The 27,537-nt window shown below is 28.8% G+C and overlaps 1 protein-coding gene across 4 annotated transcripts in view; it reads left to right on the top strand.

The window, feature by feature from the left end:
* Positions 1-27,537, top strand: part of Scgdelta (sarcoglycan delta) — a 139,551-nt gene that overhangs the window by 86,465 nt on the left and 25,549 nt on the right. For 3 of the 4 annotated variants that reach the window (XM_089216433.1, XM_089216431.1, XM_089216432.1), the window contains one exon: positions 27,002-27,117. In XM_089216433.1, coding sequence (XP_089072559.1) covers positions 27,002-27,117 — 116 coding nt within the window. Of the gene's footprint in view, positions 1-19,585; positions 20,033-27,001; positions 27,118-27,537 lie in introns of those variants that run through there. The other variant, XM_089216434.1, reaches the window with a different exon arrangement.

Genomic DNA, 27,537 nt, shown 5'->3' with positions numbered 1-27,537 from the left:
GTGAGGGGGAATTATTTTCATTTTAAACATGAAACATTTTGGACTCAACACTATTTACATTTGATAATCCTATATTTGCATCTATGGGAATATGGTATCAAGAGGAGATTTTATATTTCTTTTGAAAATCAAATTTAAAAAAATTTAAACTTCAACAGCTCATAAAAAATTAGTTTGATTTCCTGGTTAACATTTTTCAAATTGTGATCTATATGAATTTCAGTACAACGATGAGTGACCATCAATATTCCGTCATTAATTAAAACGCATGGCATTACAAAGAGATCCGTACTCGAATGATATTATACCGTACCGTAGCTATACATAATGTAATATCTAAATGTGTCCACACAGAACATTTTATGAACCAAGTACCTATATTATAGATATAAATATAATATATTATAGTGATTCACCACTCATGGTCAACCCTATTTATCTTCATTTTGAATTAAACTTTATATTGTGTCATTGATAATAAAACTAAAAAATTCAAAAAATTTAACGAATCTTCTCAATAATAGATCACATTAAATCATATATAAAAAATACTAATTTAAAAATTTTGTGAAATCAAAAAAAAAGCGGGTAAGTCGTGGATATCGCTCTGCTGTACAGTAGGTTACATGTGGATTACTGTAATGGATGGAATTAAATTTTAATCTAATGATATTATATCAAAGATTCTGAGTGGAAATGGTTTATCTGTCTAGGACATATTATACATTATTAAAAATTTTCAAATCTTAGATTTAAAAAGAAAATTTTTTTGTGAATTCCAAGCTAAAATAATTTGCGCATTTTTGTGATTTTTACATATTTTGTCAAAATTCAAATTTTTAATGTTATAAAAAAATGTTAACTATGTATTTATTTTTTATTTTTCAACTGCTATTGTAACAATATGTTAGGAGCCATGTATTAATTTTTCAAGATTTTCTACTCAACAAATACATTTTTATCGATATTAATTTTAAAAAAAACTAATAATTATCGAAAATGGCATATGCCTATGAATAGTTTAAATTAAGTCGACAATTTTTGAAAATTGCATGGTGGATAAGGCCGTAACACGTTTGGCCACAAATCGATATTTTTACCTGAGATTCGAGAAAACGATTGGGAACACACGTTTAGGTACACTTTTTTTCAGACCCCAAAAAGCAATACAACATTTGAGTAACATAATATTTTTAAAATAATACTACGTTTGGGTACCAACAATCAGGTTCACATTTTATTTTTTAGAGCCTATTAGCGTTACCCAGAAGACACCACGAGGAGGTTGGCTCTTAATAGTCTCCCAAAAATGTTTATTATTTATTTTTTACTATTAATATTTTAATTATTTTATTAAAATTAAATATTTAGTTATTCATTCTATTAAAATCTTATGCTATTGATCTACTTATCTATAGGTATTTATTTTTTTTCCCAACAAAAAGTGGACCGATGTCATATAGATAATTTTTATATCGTTGTCAACTTTGAATTTATTGTATTTTTAAAAAATATACTCAACATTATCTGAATCCTCTTTTCTTGTACAATTTTTTATGTTTTTCTTAATACTGCATAACTTTAAATAAGTTTCTTCTTGAATTTCCATCAATGTATTGATTATATTAAAACAATTTGGATGGCTTGTATAAAACTGACTATTAAAGTCTCGATGAAATGCTTCGGGCCCATTTGTTGTCTTAGGATCAGATATGGCGGAAAACAACTATTTTCCTCAACGTAAGTCTCTAGAATATAATCAGTATAGTCGATAACTGCAAGTACATGTATTACGTATAAATTCGTAGTCGCATATATTACGAAAATAATCGAAATAATGTAAGTAATTGATATTAATTGGTTTGAAGATAAAGTATATTAGTATACCATTATTGTAGATCACGTGTTTATAAAGTGTACCCAAACGTGTCTTGTATAGTATGTATATCATGTACCCAAACGTTCTCTGATTTAACAGGTAAAATTATAAAATACCTTTTATTTTATGTGTCCAAACGTTGTGTCTATTTGTACCCAAACGTGTTGGCTTTTGGGTCAATGTGACCAAACGTTCAGCGCCCGTGGATAGAATATACTTATACAATCATTCGGTGAAAATTTCATGTATCTATGGCCATTTGTTTTAAAGTTACATCAAAAACCAAAATCGATTTTTTCGAAAACTGAAAAATTTCCCGTTTTCCTTTAATTTATAGTTTGCTTTATTTAGAAAAATATTGAGAATTTTTTACTTTTGACCCCCCAAAGTACCAACTAGATTCACTTTCTAATCGAACGAGGTACTGAAGTTGAAAATCAAAGCACTTTTACTGCCCCAAAACGTGATGACAGACACAGAAAAAAATACACACACATCATGGTAAAATCAATAAATTCCTCGCTCCGCTCAGAATCCAAAAAACAAAAAAAATGAAGATATTTTTTCAAGTAAAAAATATTTTAACTTTTTAGATCTTTTATCTTTTAAAATTATTTAATTAAAGACCATTAATAATTATTTATAACTATATCTATAAATTATTTTAGTTATATTATATTCTCCATATTACAAGTACTTAATCGCATTTGTAACATCTAAGAAATATCTAGTTAAAAGTCTGTAGGATTTCGTAGGTATTTGTAAATATTGTCTTAAATATCCCTAACACAATTGCCATTGTCGTAATTTCTATCACCACTCATCAGTTACCACTAAAAAATTCTATCGTTATAGTGCAGAACAAAACTATTTTAAGATATATGTTTTTTTTTCGTCAAAATCATAAAGCATATTATATCCACTTTCAGGTTTAAACTAACACTTATATCGAGTCCCGAGACACGCGCTTGTCGAAACGCTTACGAAGCACAGATTGCGACACGTCTTGTTGGGAACTTATGTAATGTTATTACTTCCCAGTGGTACAACCAGTGGGGGTGTTTTGCGTGGCTTACATCCTCCACCTCAAATTTCCCATAGGTATAGAAACAATGTTTCATTATGTGCATTTAGAAAAATAAAAAAATAAAATAAGAGAGGCCCGTTTACAGTTTATAACTACAAGTTAATGATGGAAACAGTAAAGTATTAGCCTATCCTTCAAAGTCTAGAAAATAAGGGCTCTGAACTGCTCAATAGTTGGGAGTGGTATTTATGTATATATATATATTCTAATTTATAATATGCTTTCCTAAGAAACTTTCTAAAAACAATTCGAGGTACCTACGTAGTATATATTATCTACTTAGTATAATACCTAGTATATAACACTACCTATTATTATTATTTATTAGGTACCAAAAAGTCCTGATAAATTTATAAAAGTTCCATGATTATACCATTAATACAAAAACTTATAGTTCAATTAAATTAACGATTTCTTAAACATAGGGCCAAAATTAAAAATTAAAAGATGTTTAATCTTCAATCGTCAAACATTTAATTTTAATAAAATACTAAAAAAAAATATATAATATAATGTATATAAAGGAAGTTTAGAGGACTTTAAATGTATGTTTAAATTTTTTATAATAATCATATTAATATAGCCTATATAGATAATTTTAATGAATAATGTTTTTATTTTAAGCTTAGAAGTTTGGGATTGACGGAAAATATTGAAATGCATATAGTTATCAATCAGCCAGTGAATCGTTAGAGCATTTTTTCATACAGTATTTCATTTCTACCTTTTTGTAAGCAATTGTTCGATTTATAGATTATGTATCATTTGCACGTTGTCCGTTTACCTCATGCCAAATTACCATAGATAATTAGTGCATTAATATATATTTTTACTATTAAACTAAAAAAGGAATATAGTGACTAGTGAGTACCAAAAAGTGCAAGTTGTTTACTAATTTTCAGTTTAAAACGTAAAGACCGGAAGGTAAGTTACGATGAGATGAAACAACTGAAGTATATACGGTAGGGGCGGCCAAACGGTCGATCGCGGACAATTTCAAAGTCGATCATGTTAGAATTTATTTTTAGGGCAAGCGCACGAATTGTTATCGAATTGTCGATAAGTTTTATCTGTTTGTAATGCCACACTTCAACAATGCCCAGATCAACAAAATAATATGTTAATTAAACTTATCTAATTAGATTTTAGAAATTATTATTTATTATTATATTATTTTTAGTAATTAGTAATAAGTATTAATTAATACTTATTGTATGTTTATATGCACTTTATGCAAGTATGTTTCTTAATAATTATAGTTATTTAATTATAAAAAGAATTTCTATAAAAGTCGATCCTCAAAGGTGAAGTATATTTTTAGTAGATTGTGACCAAAAAAAGTTTGGCAACCCTTGATATACGGTGTGATTTAAAACTCGTAAATCCATATTAGTTATCACAATAATTGTGTAATATACGTTCGGACGTGTAATAAAAATAGTTATGACTATTGTATAAAATTTAATTGAATAAGCAAATGTATTTTATATTTAAAAAAACAAATATGTTTAATGTCATTAATATTATATATTATACCACGTTAATTTAATATACCAAGCAGTGATGAAACTTAAATAAATTAAATAGTACATAACTTTTAACATTATATAAAATTCACTGGCTAAGGTTAACATTATCCGGATAATGTTGATATTTCAAGTTTATAAACGAAAAATTACACATTAGCCAACACGGATGGCTAATGTCGACATTATCCGAATGTTAACATTACCCGTAACATATATATATATATTACCTGAACTATAACAACTGATGAATTTTCAAGTAAAATATAAATTTCTGTTAAAAGTTATTTTATTATGTAACGTATAACTTATGTGTATTTTATTATTTTTTGTGCCCTTTTTATTGTATATTTTATATTTTCCAATTCATTAATTTATTTTATAGTAATCAAATTATTTAAAACTGGAACGATTCACATTTAGTTGATTTACTGACTGGTAAATGCTATATCAACGTAGATTATATATTATAATTAATGGCTGTATTAAAGTCAATAATATTTTAAAATATAATTTGACTTGAGATTATTATGAAATGCCCACTATTAAAAACAAAACAATTACTTTTTTTTTATTAAAAAGAAAAAAATATATACAATCTGTATTATGCTATACAACAAGTAATATGGTTAGTAATTTCAAAACTGGATGGCTTGATAGAAGGGGGTGTCCAAACAACATTACTTAACAATTACTTATAAAAAATAAACGCTGTATAGTTTTTTTTTTTGTTTATGACTGCGAACGATCGCCCTCTCCTGAAATTCCGAGAACATCCGAGATAGTGCCGACCCCTAGCTCTTTCAAATAAATGTATAAACCATCGCTTATGATCTCAGACATGCATTTTAAATTAAAACATCGGGACTACCAAACGGACTATAGCGTAGGTATAAAGACGTGCTCGTCATCTTGTCTATCGATTTCTGCCACAAGACAATATACTATAACACAAATCCATCGCATCCAACGGCGGAAAAAAGAACTCATCGTACCCTACGTCGTCGTCGTCGTAGTACTACCGTTGTGCTTAAAATAATAATATTACAATAGGATATAACCCAATGTGGACGAAAATAATATTGGTATAATGGACCGGCCGACGCACAATAACATTTGTCATCACATTTTTTTCTCGAGATTTTTTTCCCAAGTATTCGCCTTGGCGACTGCAACAGTGTATACGTGTAGTACATATATATATATATATATATATATATATATATATATATATACATATATTATACACCCTGCGACGATGAGCGACGGCTCTGTAATCCGGAAAACAAATGTACCGCGATACCGACTCCGCCGCCCGCCGCTACGCGACCGAGATTTGCATAAACAGCGGGCGTACGCGTATATATTATAATATTATGTGTATATATATATATACAAACATATATGTATCAGAGACGGGTGAGATAACTGTCACGAAAATCCGCCACGTGTTTATTTGGCGCGCACACCTATTGACGACTATCCCACGGTCGCGGGTGGGTGTAGTGCAATAATAATAATGATGCTCGCTCTATTATCATTATGTGCATTATGCAATATCATTATATGATGTATATATAAACCTATAGCGTTGATAAATATTGTAATGATATTACGAGATAAATCTCCTGCTCTTTCGCGACGAGCGCTTAAGCCGCCGCCTTTGCAGTCGTCGTCTACACGAGGAGTTAGTAATATTATTATTATTGTGTGCGTGTTGTCGATTCGTTTACCGCGATTCGTTCGTGAACCTCTGTTTGTGCACGAGACAATACGTCATGTATATAAACGTGGTATATTGTATTATGATATAAATCGCACGCCGTGCCTATCATCCATATAATAGCTGATAATAACATATGAGCGTATTATTATTATATAATTTAATATACCAAGTGCTCGACAAATCTGTTTGTTCTCTCGAACTCCGTGGTATACAAAAAAACCGATGCAACGATACCAAGCCAGTGATGCGTGGTATTAATAATGGTCGATTTCTTTTAAAAAAAAATCTAGGATACACAAAAAGTTTTCTAATAAAAATTGGTAAATTAATTAAAAATATTTAGTTGGGGTATCCTCATGGTAGAGCTTTGCATGGTCTGGTCGTTTTGTATTTTAATTTAATACGGTCCGGTCCGGTCTTTCAATTCTGATTTGATATAGGTATATTCTTGTTCAATCTAGTGTGATCTTCATTTTGAGAGTAAATTTCATAATTTAATTCCCCATGTTTATTTTACGTAGTGAATTTAATTTAGATCATAATGTTTTGGAACCCAAAAATAGCTTGTCACATTTTGTATGTTCTTATTGCAGTAGACATAATATTCATCCATTTCCGATCTATATAAAGAACGCAAGGTAATGAAATTTCGTGCAGGATTAACTCTCAGTCTTTTCTAATACGTCGTAAATAAAACGATTAAGTCCGGTCCAGTCCTGATTCCTCTCTGGTTTATAAAATGACGGGGACCGTGCAGAGCTCTAGCGCATGCTGAAATTATTGGTAATAATAAAATACATACATTATTAAAACTATTTACTTTATAGCTTACCAATCGTATTATTCATACGATAGGTAAAAGTGAAATAATTAAAAATATTATTTAATTATTATATATTTTTTGATACATAGTTACATATTAGCACGTTCAGTTTTTGATCATGAACATAACTCTTGAATTGTTATATAACGATCATTACTAGTAATCCCAACTGGGATGCGGTATATAAAATGCGGCACCTTCGATAAATGTTCAATATTATACGGTATATCGGTCTTGTTATCTACAGTGCGGGGAACAGATAACTAAAATGTTATCCATAGCACCAGCAGTCGCAAACTTAAATTACCAACGGGCCATATCTTTTTACGTCAAAGGATTGCGCACAAAACGCCTTTATTCGATCAAAAATTCAAGAGATACGTAGATAATGGTAAGAGATAAATGTGTTTTCATCTAGATACAAAAACTGTAAGTTATGATTTGCAATGCTGCATTACTATTTGTACTGTAATAGGTATGCCCTGGATGCCATAGAGCCATAGAGGTATCCGTGCTCGTAGTTATCATCATTTTATGTGTTAGTATCATTCTTGTGCTAATAATATTGTTATGAACGTAGTATTATAGTGCGGAGATAGAAAATGAAAATTTTTTTTTTTTTTTAATCATCTAACAAGAATATACATATTTCCCTTCAGACATAGAATTGCACATACAATACGTTTTTATGCGAATCGTCACCCGTCCATTTTAGACATTATCGACGAGTAATGAATACAAATTACAAAGTATAACTTTTGCGCGATAAAAGTGTAATGTATTTAGATTTTAGAATACTGATATTTAATATTAAACCATCATCAACAAGTTAAATAGTATTGTGGTTTTATAAACAAATGTAAAAACAGATGCATATTAATACCGTCCAAAACCATAAATGAAATGTATATAAATAGAGCTCGTATTCCCATAATACAATTTTATGAAGTTGAACCTTCTATAGAATTAAAAATACATGAGTGAATGTTATTGAAACATTATCAACACATCGATGGTTATCGATAATATTATACACATAATATATGATATATTATATTATTATGAGATCTGATGAGTGTTTTTTTATTCTAAAAATATTGAAGATATTGATATGTGTGCTTATTTTATTTATTAGATTAATTAATGGATATATATTTGATAATCAAGAAAAGTCTCAAAGACAAATATTATTTAGGTTTGAAATAATCAGAAAATAATAAAATAATAATATGATATAGCTATATCTGGGTAGATATATTTTGACGGTCAATATGAATAATACTCCAACTTTGTTTAACTTTGATACTTTTAATGCTTTTAATATTATTATTTGAATAAATTTATTTATTAAATTGTATTTCTACCCCCCCCTTGACCGGAATTTACAATTGACAGTACCTAACCTAGAAAAATAAATTACCGTGGGTTTTAAAAATCTTTCTCAATCCACCACCGCAAAACGTAATGTATAGGTTTCTCATTTTATTTTTTAACCGACGTCTCTTATAATCGATATATACACCTAAATATTATGATATTGTATCTTATGTTCATTGTGTAAGTTATATATATATATATATATTCAGAGAGAGAGAGAGACAGAGAAAGATGCGGCGCATCGTGTATTAAATGGACACGAGTCTCAAATGGCCCGTGCCTTGTAGTAATACGGCAACAGTAACTTAAACCGTCGCGAATTCTGCGTGCCTGCTATATTCACAGTCGATTAAACGCGCAATAATATTATATATAAATCTAAGTCCCAGCCGCTCCGTGCGACTCGCGTTATAGTATCCGTCTATCACCTATATTGTGTACAGCCGTCGCTGACAAAGAATTTGTGGAAATAATAGTAAAAAAAAAAATCGCATTTAACATAATATAATATTGGAGTAAATGCACGTAAACTTAAGATGGGAGGAGGTGGTTTAAGAGGGCTTTTTCTCAAGCTCTCCTTAACGTATTATTTCACTTTGTTTTAGTTTAATTATGTTTTTATAAACACTAGATACATTGATAAATGTATTCAATTTATTAATTCAATAAACTATAACCACTGTTGCTTATTACGCGCTTTTGAATTGCTCTCAAAATTATGTCAATGGTTTGAGACTGGTATTGTTAGACATATAAATAGATTTTCCTTTGGATAACTCAGACTCCATTGTTTTCTACACTACACAGTGGTAACTGACAAATGGCAGTCGTACATTATTTTGTAAATTTAATTCACCATATTTTGTGTAAATTATTCATTTGACTAACTGTAGAAATTTGTTTGTTAGTGTTTATTATTTAACATTTTTTATATTATAAAATAAAGCCTGTAAAAATTCAGCCACCGGTGTAAACACGACAGAAAATATCCATGAATACTAACATTGTATGTGTTTCAACAGGTGGCTACAAAATATTTTGAGTGTACATACAAATTTATTTCACTCATATTTTTAAACAGATTGTTTTCACATCAGAATTGAGTATATAGTTTTAATATGATACAATCGTTAGTTCAATTGTTTATAAAAATATAGTTATAATGTATAAATAAATTTGTGCATTTTTTGAATGACAAAAATATTTGTACCTATAATAGAGGGTGTATTGGTGTAAAGCACCACACTTAAAACTTACATTTAACACCTTTTGGGTTAGAGTCCTATCCTTTTGAGGACTATATTTATGTCTATGGTAGTATCTCAAGTAAAGCGAGGGTAAAGTGAAGTGTGTATTAATACATAGGGGAAAAAAATAACTAATAATAATTGTGGATGTATAAATACGACATATACATATATACCCACATGTTAGAATACTGCATGCATAACTTTAAACCACTTTAACTTCGGTATGCTTGGTATCTCGGTTATTGCCTTTCATTTTCCATATATAAATTTAGTATACATAATTTTCTTATAATTTGTATTTTATTACATACCTACAATACCACATAACACATATTTTATTTATAATTGAAAAATCATGAAAAATGATTAAAAATTTTAATCTACTAATGAAAAGTACATAAATAGAGAAATTTACCAATGTGACAAATATTAAAATATTTTTAAAATAATTGAAGGCTTCAATTTTAAGTTAACTAAACAAACATTATTATTATTGAAATATAATTATAATTTTATTCTATATAATATTATAGATAATTAATGAATATTTTTTGGGATGTAGTCAGAATTAAAGTTTATTTATTTTTTTAGTCAACTTTTCTTGTAGTGTTTTAATATTTTAAAATTATTTATACTTCTTTAATTATGTTTCGTTAGTTTATAACTTTATCTAAGTACTAGATATAACAGTTTATAACAGCTTTAAGTATAAATATTACACTATGGTACCTATAGCATTGTTGATGGATGTGTTATTAATTATTACATTTTACCTGTTTGAATGTAATAACATTTACCTACATCCATAAATTGTACAGGAAATGTCTTAGGATTTAATTCAGTATTTGTGTTTTGTATTTATTTATTATTTGTCAAATGTTTTTGAAAACATAATTACTGAAGGTTAAACACTTCCATTCAGTGTGAGAATGCTCATTCACCTCCTTAGACGAATATCGCGTGACTTATCCAAATGTATAATAATTAGTCACACTACCAGTGGATAAATTAACACGCCTTAGTATCTAGGTCTATAATCAAGCCAAACAGTTTGGCCGATAAAACAAAGTACATATTTAGCAATATAAGTGATGCACTTGAAAAAAAAAATATTATAAATATTTTTCGTGTTCAATTACAAGTTTTAAATTTGGTAATAAAATTTAAATTCCAAGATTAAAATGATCATATTAAATTTTAAATAATTAATAAATTAATATCCAAATCGGTATAATATACCTATATTATTATTATCATATTTAATAAGAGTAAATCTTATTAACTAAGTATTATAATTTATTACTCATTTATAAACAAATATTAATTCTCATTTTTATGTCACTAAATTCTCGGTAATTAATATTAATGATTTTTCAAATAATTTAAAATCTAATATTAATTTTTATTATTATTATTGAAGTTTAGTGTTTTAATTTTAATAGTGAAATTTGGTCTGGATTTAAATTAAAAATCTAAGTTCTGTTAACTACTGGCCATGCATAAAAAACAAGATTTGTAAAATAATTAAAAAAAATTCTTATTTGCCATTTTCGGATTGATTGCCATTAAAATTCGCAAAAATCGAAGTACATTAAGAAAATGTTTTCCAGAGCAGAGTGTCATCGCTAAATGAAACATATTCGTGATTTATAAAGTACCTTTAACACTATTATTATTATTATTTCGTTGTGATGACTATATAATAAATTATGAAATTTTGTAGTCATCTAGTGCATGATGCTGTAGGGAGAAGGTGACGTCGGTTCATGTTGTAATAATTTGTCACAGACCACGGTCGACGGGAGGGGGACAACGGTGTAGATGACCTGTTGTGGTCGACGACTTCCCATCATGTAAATATTATTATTGTAACTTTATATTGTGATTGTAAATTGTAATCACTATAATATTTATAACTATATATATATATATATAGGATATTATCGTATTTTAAGTCTTAGATGTACCCGATGATTTGAATACAACCAAAGAACTAAAGATGCGAAAATCGCGTGTCTCTGCAATAAAATTAATCCCAACCCTTAACGCCCGTTAAACCCTTCAAAATACTTATTTATACTACACAACCCGCCAAATAGCCTTAGATGACGTTACGCTCAAATTGACCCAAAAGCAAATATCGGTTAACCGAGATTAACATCGTGATTCAATGGAAATACGTGTTCATGCGTGCATCGGGAATTAATAATAATAATATGTATTACGAAATAATCATTTGTGTCATACGATTTGTTCGTATTCACAGTATTTTGTTTCGTTGTAGGTAGAAGTTTAAGGTTGTTTGTAGATATAATATATAATATATAATATTTTATATATTATACCAACACTCTAAATTATTTCAAAACATCTAGAATAAACAGTCATGAATGTATTTCTTATTTTAATAGGGAGTTTAGAAATAAAAAAAATTTTACCGATGCAAAAGTAAAAAAAAAGTTGAAATTTATTAAAAAGTTTAAAACTTTTTTACATTCACCTACACACCGATGTACCTATATTGCCTATATGTCACGCCGTATTACCGCATTAGGGCAGCAAGCACTAAGAACACGATTTTGCTGATAGATAAAAGCTTGACATTCGTTTGACAATATTATAAAAGATTAAGTTTTAGTTGTTCTTAAATACACAAATTAATGCTTAAAATTGTTTTTAAAAACCAAATCATAGGTCTATAAGAAATGTTTGTTTTTAAATATATTAAAATTATTAGAAGGTGATAATCATGATACAATTTTTGTCTTTATAAAATAATTTTTATTTGCAATTCTTTCTTAAAGTGGACAAGTGTTCAGCTCATGAGAATCATAGACGATTGGTAATTTTAAAGTGTTCTTAAAAATAAATGTCTGGTCTAAAGAGCTGTTATACATCGTGAAAATTCCGAAATCACTGATATACTGGAGAAAAAACACCGTTGTGAAAACAATTGGTGCATTCCTAAATTTCTCCATGATATAAATCGTCTTGCAGGAATTTAGAGAGCATTTATTTTACTGATAATAAAATTAAATTTACTGAGATTCGAACTTTAATGTAAGTGATAAAATACAACTCCGTATTTTGATAACACAAAGTAATTATGTTTTTAAATCAGAGGCGTATTCAAGGGGGTTGAAAAAGACAATCACCCCCCGGATATTTTTAAATGTGTTTCATGTATTCAGGTGCTTACTTATTTACTTCTACTCTGTTAACTTAAAAAAAAAAAGCGTTCCTATCTCTTGTAAAACGTTATAAGCTCATGCCCTCACACCCCCTAATGCCCCTCTTCAAATCAGAAAAAAATATTTATGAATAATAAAATAAAAATAAAAATTGCTGCAAATATTATATTGCATAAAATAGTTATAATTTATAAAATATAATAACAAACTCCAAAATAACTAAATAAAAAACAATTTATTTGAATTATTTATTCAAATAGTTCCATAATAAATTTATGGTAGGTAACTTCTTTCTTATCTTCCAATTTGATCCTTCTTGGACAACGGGTTTTTTCTTCATCTCGTTTATCATTATATATCCAAGATTTTACATAGAAAAAAAATATGTTTTCACGTGCATTTTGATAAAAATTCAGAATGTTACAACGTCCCGTAAGTTCCCGTTAAAAATTAAAGTAGTGATACGCTAAAATTTCTGAAAAATTAGTTGGAGTACTCCGTACCCCTCTGTCCCTCATAGTTAATCAGTGTGATATACTTGTATAAGTGCCTATGATTTGAGTTAAAAAATTTCCTCTCTCCCATCCACCAGGAAGAACAACTGAATACTTCCCTGTATTTAATGGTTTATGGCATTCAGGTAGTGTTATTTTTGGACAAATTAGTGATCACGAAATTAAGCTTTAAGTTTTTCTCATAAAATCATTTAAATTAAATTAATCAACCAAAATATTATTATGTATTTATAAAAGTTAAATAAAATGTTTAAAATAATAGTAATAATATCTTTAGAATTTTAAAAATTTTGTAGTTTGTATTTATATTTTAAATTTTGATAATTACTTGTGTACAAATTCATCGGGTGTACAGTTTTGACTAATTTTTTTTTCAATACTTAAATATGTTTAAACGATAGTGGTTTATGGAATCCATACCAAAATCTACGTTAGACTAACCGAAATATGTATAAGACCATTATTAATCGTATTATTAGTAGTAATACTAGTATTACTGTTTAAAAGTTTGTAAGATTTTTTGTTGGCTCAGTTGGAGGGTTTTGAAAACTCAAAAAGTGGTCTGGTAACTTCATTTTTAGAGATTTCTAATGACAATCGAATCCCTACCATCGCAGATGTACAACATACAATAAACAATAAACATTATATAAGATGCGACTTCCACATGCTTAAATACACGTGAGACAGATAGTGTTTGCTTGTCTGTGTGTATACGTGCAAGAATATCAGTTAATTAAAAGTTGTGTTGGTTAAAGGTTTGTATACACAAGTCTTTAAACGTCTTGACATTTAGACGATTTCACACGTATTTTAACACGCGTGCTCGTCGCACATCAATTGACACGGTTTGAGTAAGCAAATAATAATAATAATAATAATGTTTACAAATATGTGTGTTCATGAATTTCAACTAAACCTGTAAATCATGTATCTTGTACTCTTATATATACAGACCGTTTCTTTTCGAAGGAGAAAACCAAAAAACCAAATTGTAACAACAATATTGTCGACTGTAACATAACCTAACCTAACCTGTTGTCATGACCTGTAGTCATGTGCGATGTGACTAGCAGCAATATTTCTTAAGAAATGACCCCATCTATATATTTTTGGAAGTATTTCTCCGTCTCTTGGGTGTATTTCCAATAAAAGTAAATTTGTATGAATACGCATGTATGTGTTGGAAAAATTCGATTTCACATCACCTAAATTAAAAATATGATTTTTACATTGACAAGGGAAAACTTGCATTTAATTGAATGTTTTTGTGCTTATGAATAATATTTTTAAATTATAACGAAAAAACTCAAAGCTTTATTCTTTACGAATTACAAAAAACAGTATTAAAACGTAAAGTAGTACCAAATCATAAATGCAAATTTTCAAGAGTTTGTTTAGTTATGTACACACTTTATTAAATATTTTTAATAAAAAGTATCGGTTTCTATAAGTATTTTTAACATTTCTAAGCTGCGATTATAACTACTTATGAGGAACATTGAATTATATTTTTAACATAATTAACATTTATAGAAAATAACTAAAAAAAAAGCCAAAAACTTTTTTTTATATATTAAATATACCAACTGTACTTAATAGCACAATAATTATATATGAAACAAGAATATCATAAGGTTTTTAAACATTATATAAGTTATTTATATATAAATATTAAATAAAAAACAGTTTAAATAAATTATACAAAGTACATGTTACAATTGAGGGAATTAGCCACCCATTAGTGACACTTTTGTTAGGTAGTAATGGTAGTATATATATTATATATATATATAAGTGTATAAAAATATATATCTTAAAAAATGTACGGGATTTTTCGTTTTTAAATAATAACAAAATAATAAACCGTTCGATAAGAACATCTGGACGTGTTAAATACTATTGAAAACATTTGAATCTCCTAAGCCTATTAAAATTATTTTGAATTTCTTTATTACTATTATTTCGAAATAGTAAAATTTATACTTAACGAAACTTGTATTAAATAACAAAATCTTAAATATAACTCAATTTTTTCATGCAATTTCCATTTACAAAATCTTTGTTTTAAAGTTTTCAATCTTTGATCGAGTAGAATAATTCTTAATAATTTGAAGATATTTTATCAAAATCGAAATTATTTTATGCTTAACAACAGCTCAAAAATATTCAAAAAATTTTAAAATATTATGATGAATAAAAAATGCTAATATAAAAATTAAGTGAACATTTTATGTATTTTTAACGTTACGAACTTACAAATTATCGTTGTCAATATAACTGAATACTTGAAAATAAAAGCAGGAAATTAGAATATGTCATTTTTAAATTAATATGTTCACACACTTTTTAATATTAATATTTAATATGTTCAAGTTTGATGTATTGTGTAATATCCCCCTCCCCTTAACAGTATACTATATAGTGTATACATAGTATACTATGCTTATTAATAGGAATGTGCTTGAATGTGCTCATAATATTACTCCGAATACTGAACATTGTTAGAAATATGTTATTTTTACTTGTAGCCGTACAATATGTGTTGTTAGTTTGTTACCACAGTGGTATAACAAGGACGGCATGACCGTGAAAATCCTATCACTGCGGTGTGTATTAAATGATCCTAATATCCTATTACGATGCTCGCTCCAAGCACTAAATTGGCTTTTCGCCGGCGGCAAAAGGAAAACCCAGAAAACTAAAAATTCCTTTGGTGAGTGTTTAGTATACTGTATACACAGCAACCTCTTTATAAAACGATATATGCGTTTATACATGTATACATTATAATATCTTACGAAGAAATACCGACGCGAAACGGTAATTATTTAAAGAGCATATTACCTATAATATTTAAAATTGCCAACATCGTGAAATCTCCGTGGCCTTTGTAAAAAATAAAAAAATAAATAATAATAATAAAATCATGACAAGTATTAGTGATATTTCTATATATAGGGTTAGGTCATTTTCGGAAGCCTGTCAGTACACAGTAACTTGTGTGTATTAAAGTATAAGTTTAAGGGAAATTAAATTCACATATATGGTAAGTATATATGTATACATTTTGAAATAAAGTGTATGTATTAAACATTTAATAATGTCTATAGTAAAATTATATGTTTAATTATTAATCATCAAACTTAATGCTTACAATATTTATTCTCGTATTTGAGCTCAACAATTTCTAAGTTAATTTGTGTAACTGTAAGGCGTAGTAATAAAGAGCTTTTATAGGAAATTTGAATTTATGGGAAAATCTACCCCGGGGGATGTGTCCGTATACACGTTATTCGTACATAGATTATTAGTCGAGTTTTTTGCATATAGCTCACTCCCTCCCTCACTTGATCAAAGTTTTGTATACCACATTGATCATATTGGGTGGTAATTTTGATAAATTGTATTACTGTTCTCAAAAACTGATGACAGTGAAATCTCTCTTAACTTTTAAGATTTATAATTATTGAATTGCGTTCTTCTAAAAAGCGGACACCTTTAATTAATAACGGAAATTTATATGGTCCTTTGAGTGCCCACTATTTAAAAATTGTACTGATTATATCTCGATGATATTTTTAATTAGTCACTAAATATGATGTTATAAATCAATTTTAAACCAATAATTAGTTTTTAGTGTTATGAATGTCATGCAAAATCAAAGGATGAAGTTTATAAACTTTTAACAAATTTAATTGAAAGCTCTTCAAATATAATTTCATACTACTACTTCTAATTATTAAAAAAAGTTATGAGCATAAAATATACGTGATAAATTCGTGAAAGGAAATCCACTTTAAAATGTTTACATTTTGTGTTATTCAATATATCACGAAAGTTTGTAAAGTTCTGATAAATAAAATTACTAAAACAATAACTCATTTATAATAATATCATTTCTACATTTCTTTAAAATAATTATAACGTAAAGCAAATTTATAAATTATATGATAGTAAATCCATTCAGTAATTTATTATAATGAATTTCATTGATTCAATTAAACATATTAGGTCTTTAATATATTTTTTTTTAAATTATATATTATAAAAGTATCATAAATGTTTGTTAAAGCATACGCTTCTATGTTAACAACCAAAATCATCATATAATAAACAGTAAATTTTAACTTTCACTGTCCATATAATATCTTATTGTAATTTGTCAACATTTGGCTAAACGTTTTAGTTGTATTGACTTTTGCCGATACACATTGTCAGAATTGGCCCGCTACTAAGCATGATTCAGTGAATCAAAGTAGTTTGTTACACATATGTTACAAGCAAGTGATGAACTGCTATTAAATTTTGGTGTTTTGCAGTTAATTATTATGATTTATTTTGCTATTCATGATTGAAAAATAGCTGCTACGGTAATTTTCAGTTAATGAAGATAATTTTACAATTGTGATCGTTATAGGTAGTATAATATTGTATATAATATTATAGGCACGACTTAAAGCGATCGTTGTTACATGCACGTGTACCGTACACGTCAATGTCATTATATATGTAAACGTACAAGATTATTGCTATCCTATTCCGTCATTATACCTATTATACACACTGATTAATTATAATTAGAAATATTATTGATATTAACCACTATTTTTGCTACACCAGCACTACTATTGCTGTAATGCAACCTTCCATAACTTCACCTCGCTACTACCACTGCCGACTCGTTTGATACATTATTATTTAATAGTATTACGATTTGGGTTCAATTAATTAACTGCGGAAATGTGTATTTCATTGTAACATATTATTGTAACATTATTATATTACTTTATGTATTCAGAGTCGTAGTAGGTACTGCAGAGAGGTTTCCTGCCGTCTAAATTACAAATTGTTTTCATTTATTTCATCAGCGACTAAATGAATCAGAGATTCTGAAAATTATTAAAAATGTATTTTAAATTGCTTAACAACTTATTCAAAAAAAAAAAAAAAATTACCAATAAATTTAAAAACTTTATGAAAATAGCTTCAGCTTAAATATTTATTCATATTAATAAGACAATTAGTATTTTTTAATCTCTCTTAAGCTTCGAAGAAATTGTTATAATGTAATGTACAAGGCAAAGTAAACGGTATATAAATAATATGGTTTGTGATGTCAGATCTCAAGACTCGAAGGACATATTGTATAATAGGCATGAAAACAATATTTTGAGGCCACCACTCTATAAAAGTATGCAAATATTTACAATAACTTTTTTCTAAAACAATGTAACATGTTTATTTTTTTAAACAAATACTATCAAATTCTCCCTTTATTGATCATAATTTAATCTATAGCTAAAACATGCGTAATATAAATAATATAATAACATCAACTCTACATATTGTCATTGAATAAATAATGATAAATAATAATGCAAAAATAATATATTTTTTTACGTGATCCTGGATTATTTTTTTTCTTTGTAATTTTTCATTCAACTTCCTATTTTTTTTACAATTATACGATAATATAATAGTTAATAATATGTGGATAAGTACTATGGAAATAGTTTAAAATAGTTTTGAATTGGACATTTTTCAATGGTCAGTGTAATTACGTGCTTATTAACTTATTGTTTTTCATTATTTAACAATTAACATAAAGTTAAACAAAAATGCATAAGCAGTGTATACGTCTGGACGTAATTCCATGTTATTGTATCTAATAAAAAAATAAAATCATTCAAGTGTTAGTTAAATTTTTATGGATACCCGGTAGTCTCGAGATTGAAAGAATAAAATTAAAAATAGTCAGGTATACTTGTTTTTCCTTATATCAATAATAATAACACCAACTATTAAAATAGTTCATCTTACCTAACTGATGGTTGTTTTACGACAACCTACCACGGTGGGGGCGATTCACGTTTTTTGTCTCCCCCCCGCCCAAAAAAAAAAAAAAAACTCGAGATAACCATCGTGGACTTATCAACTGGCCGTCGGTATATACACCGGTGCAGCCTACGATAATTAGCGTGCGCTGACTGTTCTCTCGTGATGTGTATATATCATACAAAGATCTATAAACGGATCGTAAAAAGATCGGCTCTCGTGTCCAGGCCCCCGCCCGCTGGAGATCGAGCGGCCGGGACGAGGCGGCTAATAATAGGAATCGGTCGTGACGCGTTATTATAATAGGTCGCCGGTGGCGTCCGTCTTAAAATAACGCCGCCGCGTGTACGTGCGCGAAACGGCGTCGGGCTCATGCGTGTCGCCGCCAATAGGTTGCGAGCAGTCACACGGCGACGATACATATTTTTATCATCACATTAATATGATATTATAATTTTGATCGGCGCGCGAAACGATCGATTGTCGCATACGACAGTCGTACGGTCGTCCGTCAACAACGCGACAACTATACGACAGCTGGGAAATCGGTACGCGTCTCGGCGGCGTTTTGTGTCTTCCAACCATGTGCCCGTCTCGTCGGTCCGACGATAAAATATAAGTGACGTCCGGTCGGAAACAACCGCGTGTGAGCACCTACCTAAGATCCAGCGCGATACGATTGTACAGAACTGCAGTTGAAAATTGCTGGTACGCACGTAAGTTCCTGAGCAGCAAACAAAAATTCAAAATTATAATATGCGTGTTGCCCGCGTGCAGAGGCTGGACGACTTTAATCGGTTAAAAAGTCACAAAGTCTATGGTATTTGTCTATGAACTTTTTGCCTCGAATACTAGTCGGCTGATTAAACTAATGACTATTAACTAGATAGTTAAATCAAAATCCATCTTAATCACTAACTAGCTTTTATCGTGATAAATTTGAAAAATAATACGTTGAGTTAAAAAAATGCTTATACCATTGTGCGTCATAACATTTATTACTTATAGCTGTAGTCAAATCTATTCTTTTTAAAACTCTGTATACTATTTTATGCAATCATTGAAAAAAAAATTAAAATTAAAAATAGAATATTAAGCTTAATGTACCTAATAAATTAGTTAACACAAACGTATAACGCATAAAATATAACAGTTAGGTACCTAGTACTGTGTAAAAGGAAAAAAAAAAATCAAGTATTTTTAACAAAATATTTAGTTTTAATTAAGTATTAAAAAATTAATTTCAATTGACCCTAAGTATGCAAGTGGGCCAAGTGGTAATTGAAAAATTCAAATGAATAAAAATATTATATTAATTGTTTTAGCAGTGTTTGTTTCTATAATGTTTTCTCCCTTTTCACTAATTCTGTAAGAGGTATAGATGGTAATGTTCGTTTTAATGAATTACTAAAATAAGAATCTCAACTATTAACAATAAACTCGAGTGGTATTGAGTTTAGAAGAAAAAATGTATTTTTAGTACGGTACTGTTTCATGGAAAATAAATATTAAAATACAATTATATTTTATATAATTTAATAATAGATGGTTGAAATTATAGAAATATTATACAGCTGATATAATGTCATCACCTTCAGAGATTTATATTTTTTACCTCCATGTAAGGAGCTTACTCGTATGGGTTATGATTCTTTGCCGTAAGATTTTACTCGTATTTTTGTAATTCCGGTGTTTTAATTAAAATGTTGCACTTTAACATATTACAACAACGATAAATAAACCAATCCAGAACGGGAACATCGCCACCAGTTCACGTAAATAGTTTGTCAACATCATGAAAACAAATGCATTAGTATAAATTACTATCGATTAACTATTTATAGTCGTGGTATAAACATATATCACACCTATCTCTTGGACTTTAGTACGCAACTAGTAATGGTGTTCCAGAAGAAGACGGTCTTTGTGGTTTTCGATCCCTTTCTCGCTACGCTAATTTTATACTTTAAATACCTATTGTAATCGTTATTATTTTATTCATTACTTATACAATTAATGTCTTTTAATTATTAGGTACATTAATATATTATATTAAATCATAACAACATATAATATTTTACCAGCTACGTTTATTTTGGGGACTTACTAAATCCGTCAATTGTACAGTACCAATAACAGACGTCCAATCTTTGGAATCTTTAAATCCACTCTCAACGTCAATTTTGCTAAACGAACTTCAACCATAACTCAGACAGCTGTGGTAAACAATTTAATAATTTAATAAATATATGTCACTATAGAGTTCGCTCCTTCCCACTCACGAAACTGTGATTCAATTTCCCCATAACAAGTACCTATTTCTTAAACGGAGCTGATAATATTGTAAAAAAACAAACAATTTCATATTTTTTAGCTGGTTTTGTGTGAATTATCACGAAGATCGTTCATCGGTTTAAATTAATGATAATATGGTATTGCGTTATTGTACATTTCAAATGGGCCTCTATTAGCCACAAATGTTCTCGAAATAGAAAAGTGTTAAAAACCGAAGTGGCGAAGTATATTATTATGAGTAATACAAAGTCGAATTTAAATGAATACCTACGTATCGTGATGTATATTTGATACACAATTCGAACAACGCTTTGCCTGTTTCTTTAAAACGTGCTGATATTAAAAGGTAGGTATTATGTAGTAGAACTTTTACGGTCCACGAAACCCAAGGGATCCAAATGACAATTCGAGTTTCAGCGACTTTTTGAGTTTGTGAGTACGAGGGGAGAATTTTTTACTATTGAAAAGTTCGAGCCGTGCCAGTTGTGTATAATATATTGTTATAACGTAGCCATCATGGGTGATCTACTGTTAAATATAAAATGTCTGGGGATGGTACCACAGCTAGTGGTTGGTAGGAGATGAACTTAAATAACGAGGACTCGGTTTCAGTAATTATTACATTGCATTGCCTATGCCTGCAGTATGAGCCGTAATAACTATATAAATTATTGATATTTTAATATTATTATATGATACACGTCTTATATCTGCAGGTTACTATAGTGCCATGTAAGTAACACAGTAATCGTTACGATGTCTAATACGTACTCTAATATTGGTGACGACGTCCACTCTCTTCGGTTTTCTTTTTCATTCCTCCGTTGGTATATTACACTATTTTTCGCTTACTAGCGAATTTCAGTGGCGGCGGGAATACCATAAATATAATATTATTTTATCATAAATTATTATAACGACAGCGACTATACGTGCGTGTGTGTGCGGTTAAACCACGTCACGCCGTCTCGGTTATATTATAATATTTCGTTATATATACACCGCGAAATCTATATACGCGACTTGATTTTTTATACGACATCGTCGGTGGTGTTGGCGGCGTCGGCGGCGTGCTCTTCTCGCTCGTAATAATTTCTTTCAGCCCGCCTGCTCGCCCGCTCGCCAGTATATAAGAACGACAACGACGACGATTATTACACACTGTATATATGAATATATACCCATCACGACCACTATATATATATATATATACCACAAGACTAGTACCAATTTATATGCAAAATATCCGACGATTATTATTATTATTATTGTTGTTGTTATTATTACGATCATAATTCACTGAGTCCGCCGGCGGCTGTGCCCGTGTAACGAGTAATAGTAGTAATTGTATACCTCGTATATATATATATTAAGCTCACACAGTACAGCCGAGTAGATAATATATGATACATAATGTCATATACGTATAATATATATATATATATATATATTTTTTTCTTTTTTGCGACATGCAACAATTTTCTGCGGTGGCTTTTATTATTATTATAATATATTATTTAATTCGCTGGCAATAATCGCCACTATATGGTCTCGTGATAATGTCGTCGGGTAATACGCGAGTGCGTGTGCGTGTGTACGTATACTCTGAGAATTTTAAATTTTTCATTTTATACCTTGTCCTTATATACCAGCCACCAATTTCGTCCTTCCTCAACCGACTGTTGCAGCTTAAAAAAAATTAATTGATTGGAAATTGAGCGAGCGGTAGTAATACGTCCACGGTGACTGCAAACGAAACGAATCGATCACGAAATCGTTCAGTAAAACGTTTAGATTTTTTTCAATCATTATTTGCGCGTACGTATATCTTAATATTTTATGCATACACATAATATTATTATTCATATAATTATTAACGTGGCTCCGTAAGCTTGAAAAATTTTAATATCAATATTGTAGCCAAATTTGACAGGATTTGAAGTATCATGCGATTTAGTTTTTCGTAACACAATAAATAATAGTTAAAAATATGTGTATAAAAAGGGTTTCTTACCTATGCGTAAATTATAGACACACTTTTGCAAAATCGTACATTTATTTTACATTTATAAAGAGCATTTCAAAAACGTAAATACGAAGTATTATATAGTTTTTACGTAAGTGTATAAGAATCAACTGACCAATTTTTTATGTCTATTGAAAACAAAATTGTTGGGAACATAAAAATTTCAAAATAATACCACAGACGGTAAATTCATTAAAAATAATGGTCGTTTCACAAGTCTAAACTATTTTTAAAAAAAACTAAAAAAATGTGTTTATTGATATAAGTTAGTGAAATAAAAAATATTAGGATGCACTGTTTTGTTTATACATTAAAAAAAAGAATTTAAATGAATAAATAATAACTAATAGTATTTTATAAAATACTTAAACATTTTTAGTGATTATTTAAAAATTTTTAGGAGCCCTGATTTTATAGTAATATTATATGATCTGATATTTGATATTTTGTTTCATATGGTTGCAGCAGGCTGTTGTTGCAGTGGGAACATAATATAGTTTTTTTGTCGTCCCTCACGCGGTTATGTTTTTTTACTAAATAAAGTTTCGGATGATTGCCAAAATAGTAGATATCTTCGAAATACTCTGCAAATAATAATAATATTTGTGACGGATAAAGGAATAAACGATATGGCGATATTTTAATAACACGTCGTCATCGTCGGTATAGTCTATTTGGGAAGATAAACAAACCGCGAGAGAAACGAAATAATAAATGCGCTAAAATTAACGAATCGGCTAACACTGGTGGCTCTCCGATTGACGATAATAATAATAATATCATCATTGAGCAGCTGTTCTATGCTACAATAATGACATGTAAACATTATTATATCATAGTTATTGTGCCAATAACATCCGTTACACGCTCGAGCGTAACCCTCATCGATGGCCATAGTTGTAATAATAACAATAATGTAGTACAGCCGGTCCGTGATCGGTAAACTATAAACATCACTTGTCGATATAGTCTAGTCTGATTGATCTCATACAACGGATCACATATTATTAATGTTAGACAGAATTAGAGTACGTTTGAGTTGTATTTATATTAGGCACTAAAATAATGGTAAAGTGAAATAAAAAATTAGCGCGTTATTAGATATTTTGTCGGGATTTCATTAAACTAAAATTTTTTTTTATTATTATTCTTAATTTACGTTTCTATGGCAATAAACAAAGTTTCACGCAAATCGGTTGGAAAAAAATTGTATTATATCCAACACAAAAATAATATATATAACTACTGGGTCAAACAATAATTGTATACTATATGTATTTTTATTATTTTTATTATTATTTAACAAATACGCCTCAACTATTTGGGGTTATTGGCGTTTCAAAATACATATTATCGTTTACTTAATTTTTATAGGATAATAATTTGTTAACAGTTGAAAAATTGATACAATAAGTTTTAAGAGAAATATGTTTACAATATGTGTGTTATTATAAGTTTTGCTAATGTTATTATATTTTATGCAGAAGGTTGATCTATTTGAGGAATTCTAATAGAGTGATGATGTTCTCTCTTTGTTTAGTGCAAGTATTTCACACATATTGTTGGGGGGCATCAGTTTGTGTCTGACGTCTTTTGAGAGGAAGCATTCAGTTAATCCCGTTGTTCCTTTTTGTTCATTAAATGCTCATGAATGTTTAATGTGTGGCCAATTCATAGTCTGTCGATGATGATTTGATGTTTGCGTGGGAGTGACATATTGTGCATCCAAGGGAGGGTAGAGGATTTAATTTCCCTTAGTTTATTATTTTGTATAAATCTCTATTCTCGAAGACATGTTTGATTGAGGTTAGCGTTTATTTGATGTTTTGTGTCGAAATGGTTTGTAATATTCCAGAATTCGGTTTGTTCTTTGGCTGATCTTTTGACTATTTTGTCTGTGATTTCATTATCTGACAATATGTATTATAAGTATACATAATAACATATTTTTATTGAAAATAATATGGTAAAAAAGTTATTGTCAATAATTTACGAAATAAAATACTTTACTCAACAATAATAATTATTATTGTGGAGTATTGTTATAAATTGGTTGTTTGAATAATAATTAGTGCACTTTTTAAAAGTAAGGGAAAAAGTATAATTAACATTTAAATAATGGGAAGAAATAATCAGTGACATAGCCACAGGGCCCAGATTTCTGCAGGCCTTTCAGAAAACTTGGAAAAATTTAAAAATGCTATCATTTCAATTTATTCTGTTATGTTTTCACCTATGTTCAAGATTTATGTTTACGCGTCAAAATGCATATAGAGAAACCATTATTACAATATTAAAGGCTAAACAGTTTTAATGCTTTGGTCTTGTAAAAGTACGGTTTTTTATAAAGTAAAATCAACTGTTTATAAACTTAAGGAGATTACAAAAATTACTCCACATACTAACATAGAAGTATATATTTAAAATGTACAGGTATAATATCGTATATTAATATGTATATTTGAGTAGAACTTGCTTGCGTACAATTTATTTCTATGGGAACACTATCGTGTACGATTATACAATCAATTAGGACTACATTAATTTGGGGAGTTGAGCCTTTGAGTTGAAGGTGACCTGTAACCACCCAGATAATTGTGTGAAAAAATACCCTTCATCCCAGTGGCTCTCTACAGTCATAAACAAAACTGAATAATAGAACAAAACAATATTAATTTTATTTAAAAAAAAGCACAACTAATACAGAAATTGATAAGTTGGTATTATCAGGTGCCTCGATACCATTATAATACAGTCCAGCATTCATCCATGGGTAACTCAGATTTTCTTAGTTCACGGTGGCTATCTGTTTAGAATTAGACATATTCCAAAAAACACATTTACTTATCTATTCTTAAATATGTTATCATTAAAAAATTACTATACAATTTCCTTTAACATACTATATGTTAAGCTTTCTATACTAGTGCTCCACCTATTTAACCCTAGATATGCAATATGTATACGATTCATTATTTTTTTGTGACACGATTATGTTTTTGCGTACATATATTAAACATAATATCACAAAGAAGTCCCTTAAATATAGTACAATTGTGCAGTGTATACTAGATATAGGTTCAAATTTATGATTGGCTAAAAATAAAACAATTAATGAAGACATTTTCACTTTTAAACTTTTCACAAAAGCAAAAATTAATACATTTTTATTTTACTCAATAATTATAATCTCATAATACTGCTTATGTTATTATCCAACAAATAATTATTAAAAACAATTAATTAATAAACATTTTCCTTGATAAATAGAGTTATTTAGGAATATAAAGGTATACTCATGAGTTATGACTAGTTATATTGACTATATTATTATATCTCAATATTTGATTTTTCAAGGTGAAATATTTCCGACCAAATTATTCCTCCACCGTCCAACAGAAAAATGTTTTTATTATATTGAAGCAAATCGCATTTGCTGTATTCGATTAAAATTTTTATTAATTGCAGATACATTCTACAACTGAATCAGCAGTAAACCACAACGGCGGAATTGGGCTAGAGAATGACGTCTACAGTGGTAGATCAACAACAGCTGATTACTTTCGTTCGAAAACAATGCCCAGGTAATACACTGAATGGTATCTGGATAGTTGTTAATCAAAATTAAAAAGTACTTTGACAAAAGTGTTATTGAAAAATGTTATTTATGAACTATCGGTTGAAAAAAATGTTTTTGATACTATAACAGTCTTTGATCAAAAATTAATATATTTATGTAATACACGTAAGTATAGAGTATATTATGGAAGTTACATTGAAATCTGTATTGTAACTATGCATTAATTTTTACAGAAGAGCTAATTTTATTATTACACATTTTTAGAACAATTAAATCCACGTTTGAGCAAATAATACAATAATAATTTTAAAAAAAATTGGTTTATTAGTGAAAATTAATTAAATTGTTTAGTAGCAACAAACAAAAGAAAAATAGAATAGTTCATAATTAGAATAATAATGATTAATTAAGGTTCTAAATTTTT

The sequence above is a fragment of the Diuraphis noxia genome, unplaced genomic scaffold (assembly GCF_037042655.1).
Source record: "Diuraphis noxia isolate RWA-SAM2 unplaced genomic scaffold, SU_Dnox_SAM2 contig0001, whole genome shotgun sequence".
NCBI classification, from domain to species: domain Eukaryota; kingdom Metazoa; phylum Arthropoda; class Insecta; order Hemiptera; family Aphididae; genus Diuraphis; species Diuraphis noxia.
This window is presented reverse-complemented; position numbering and strand designations above follow the sequence as displayed.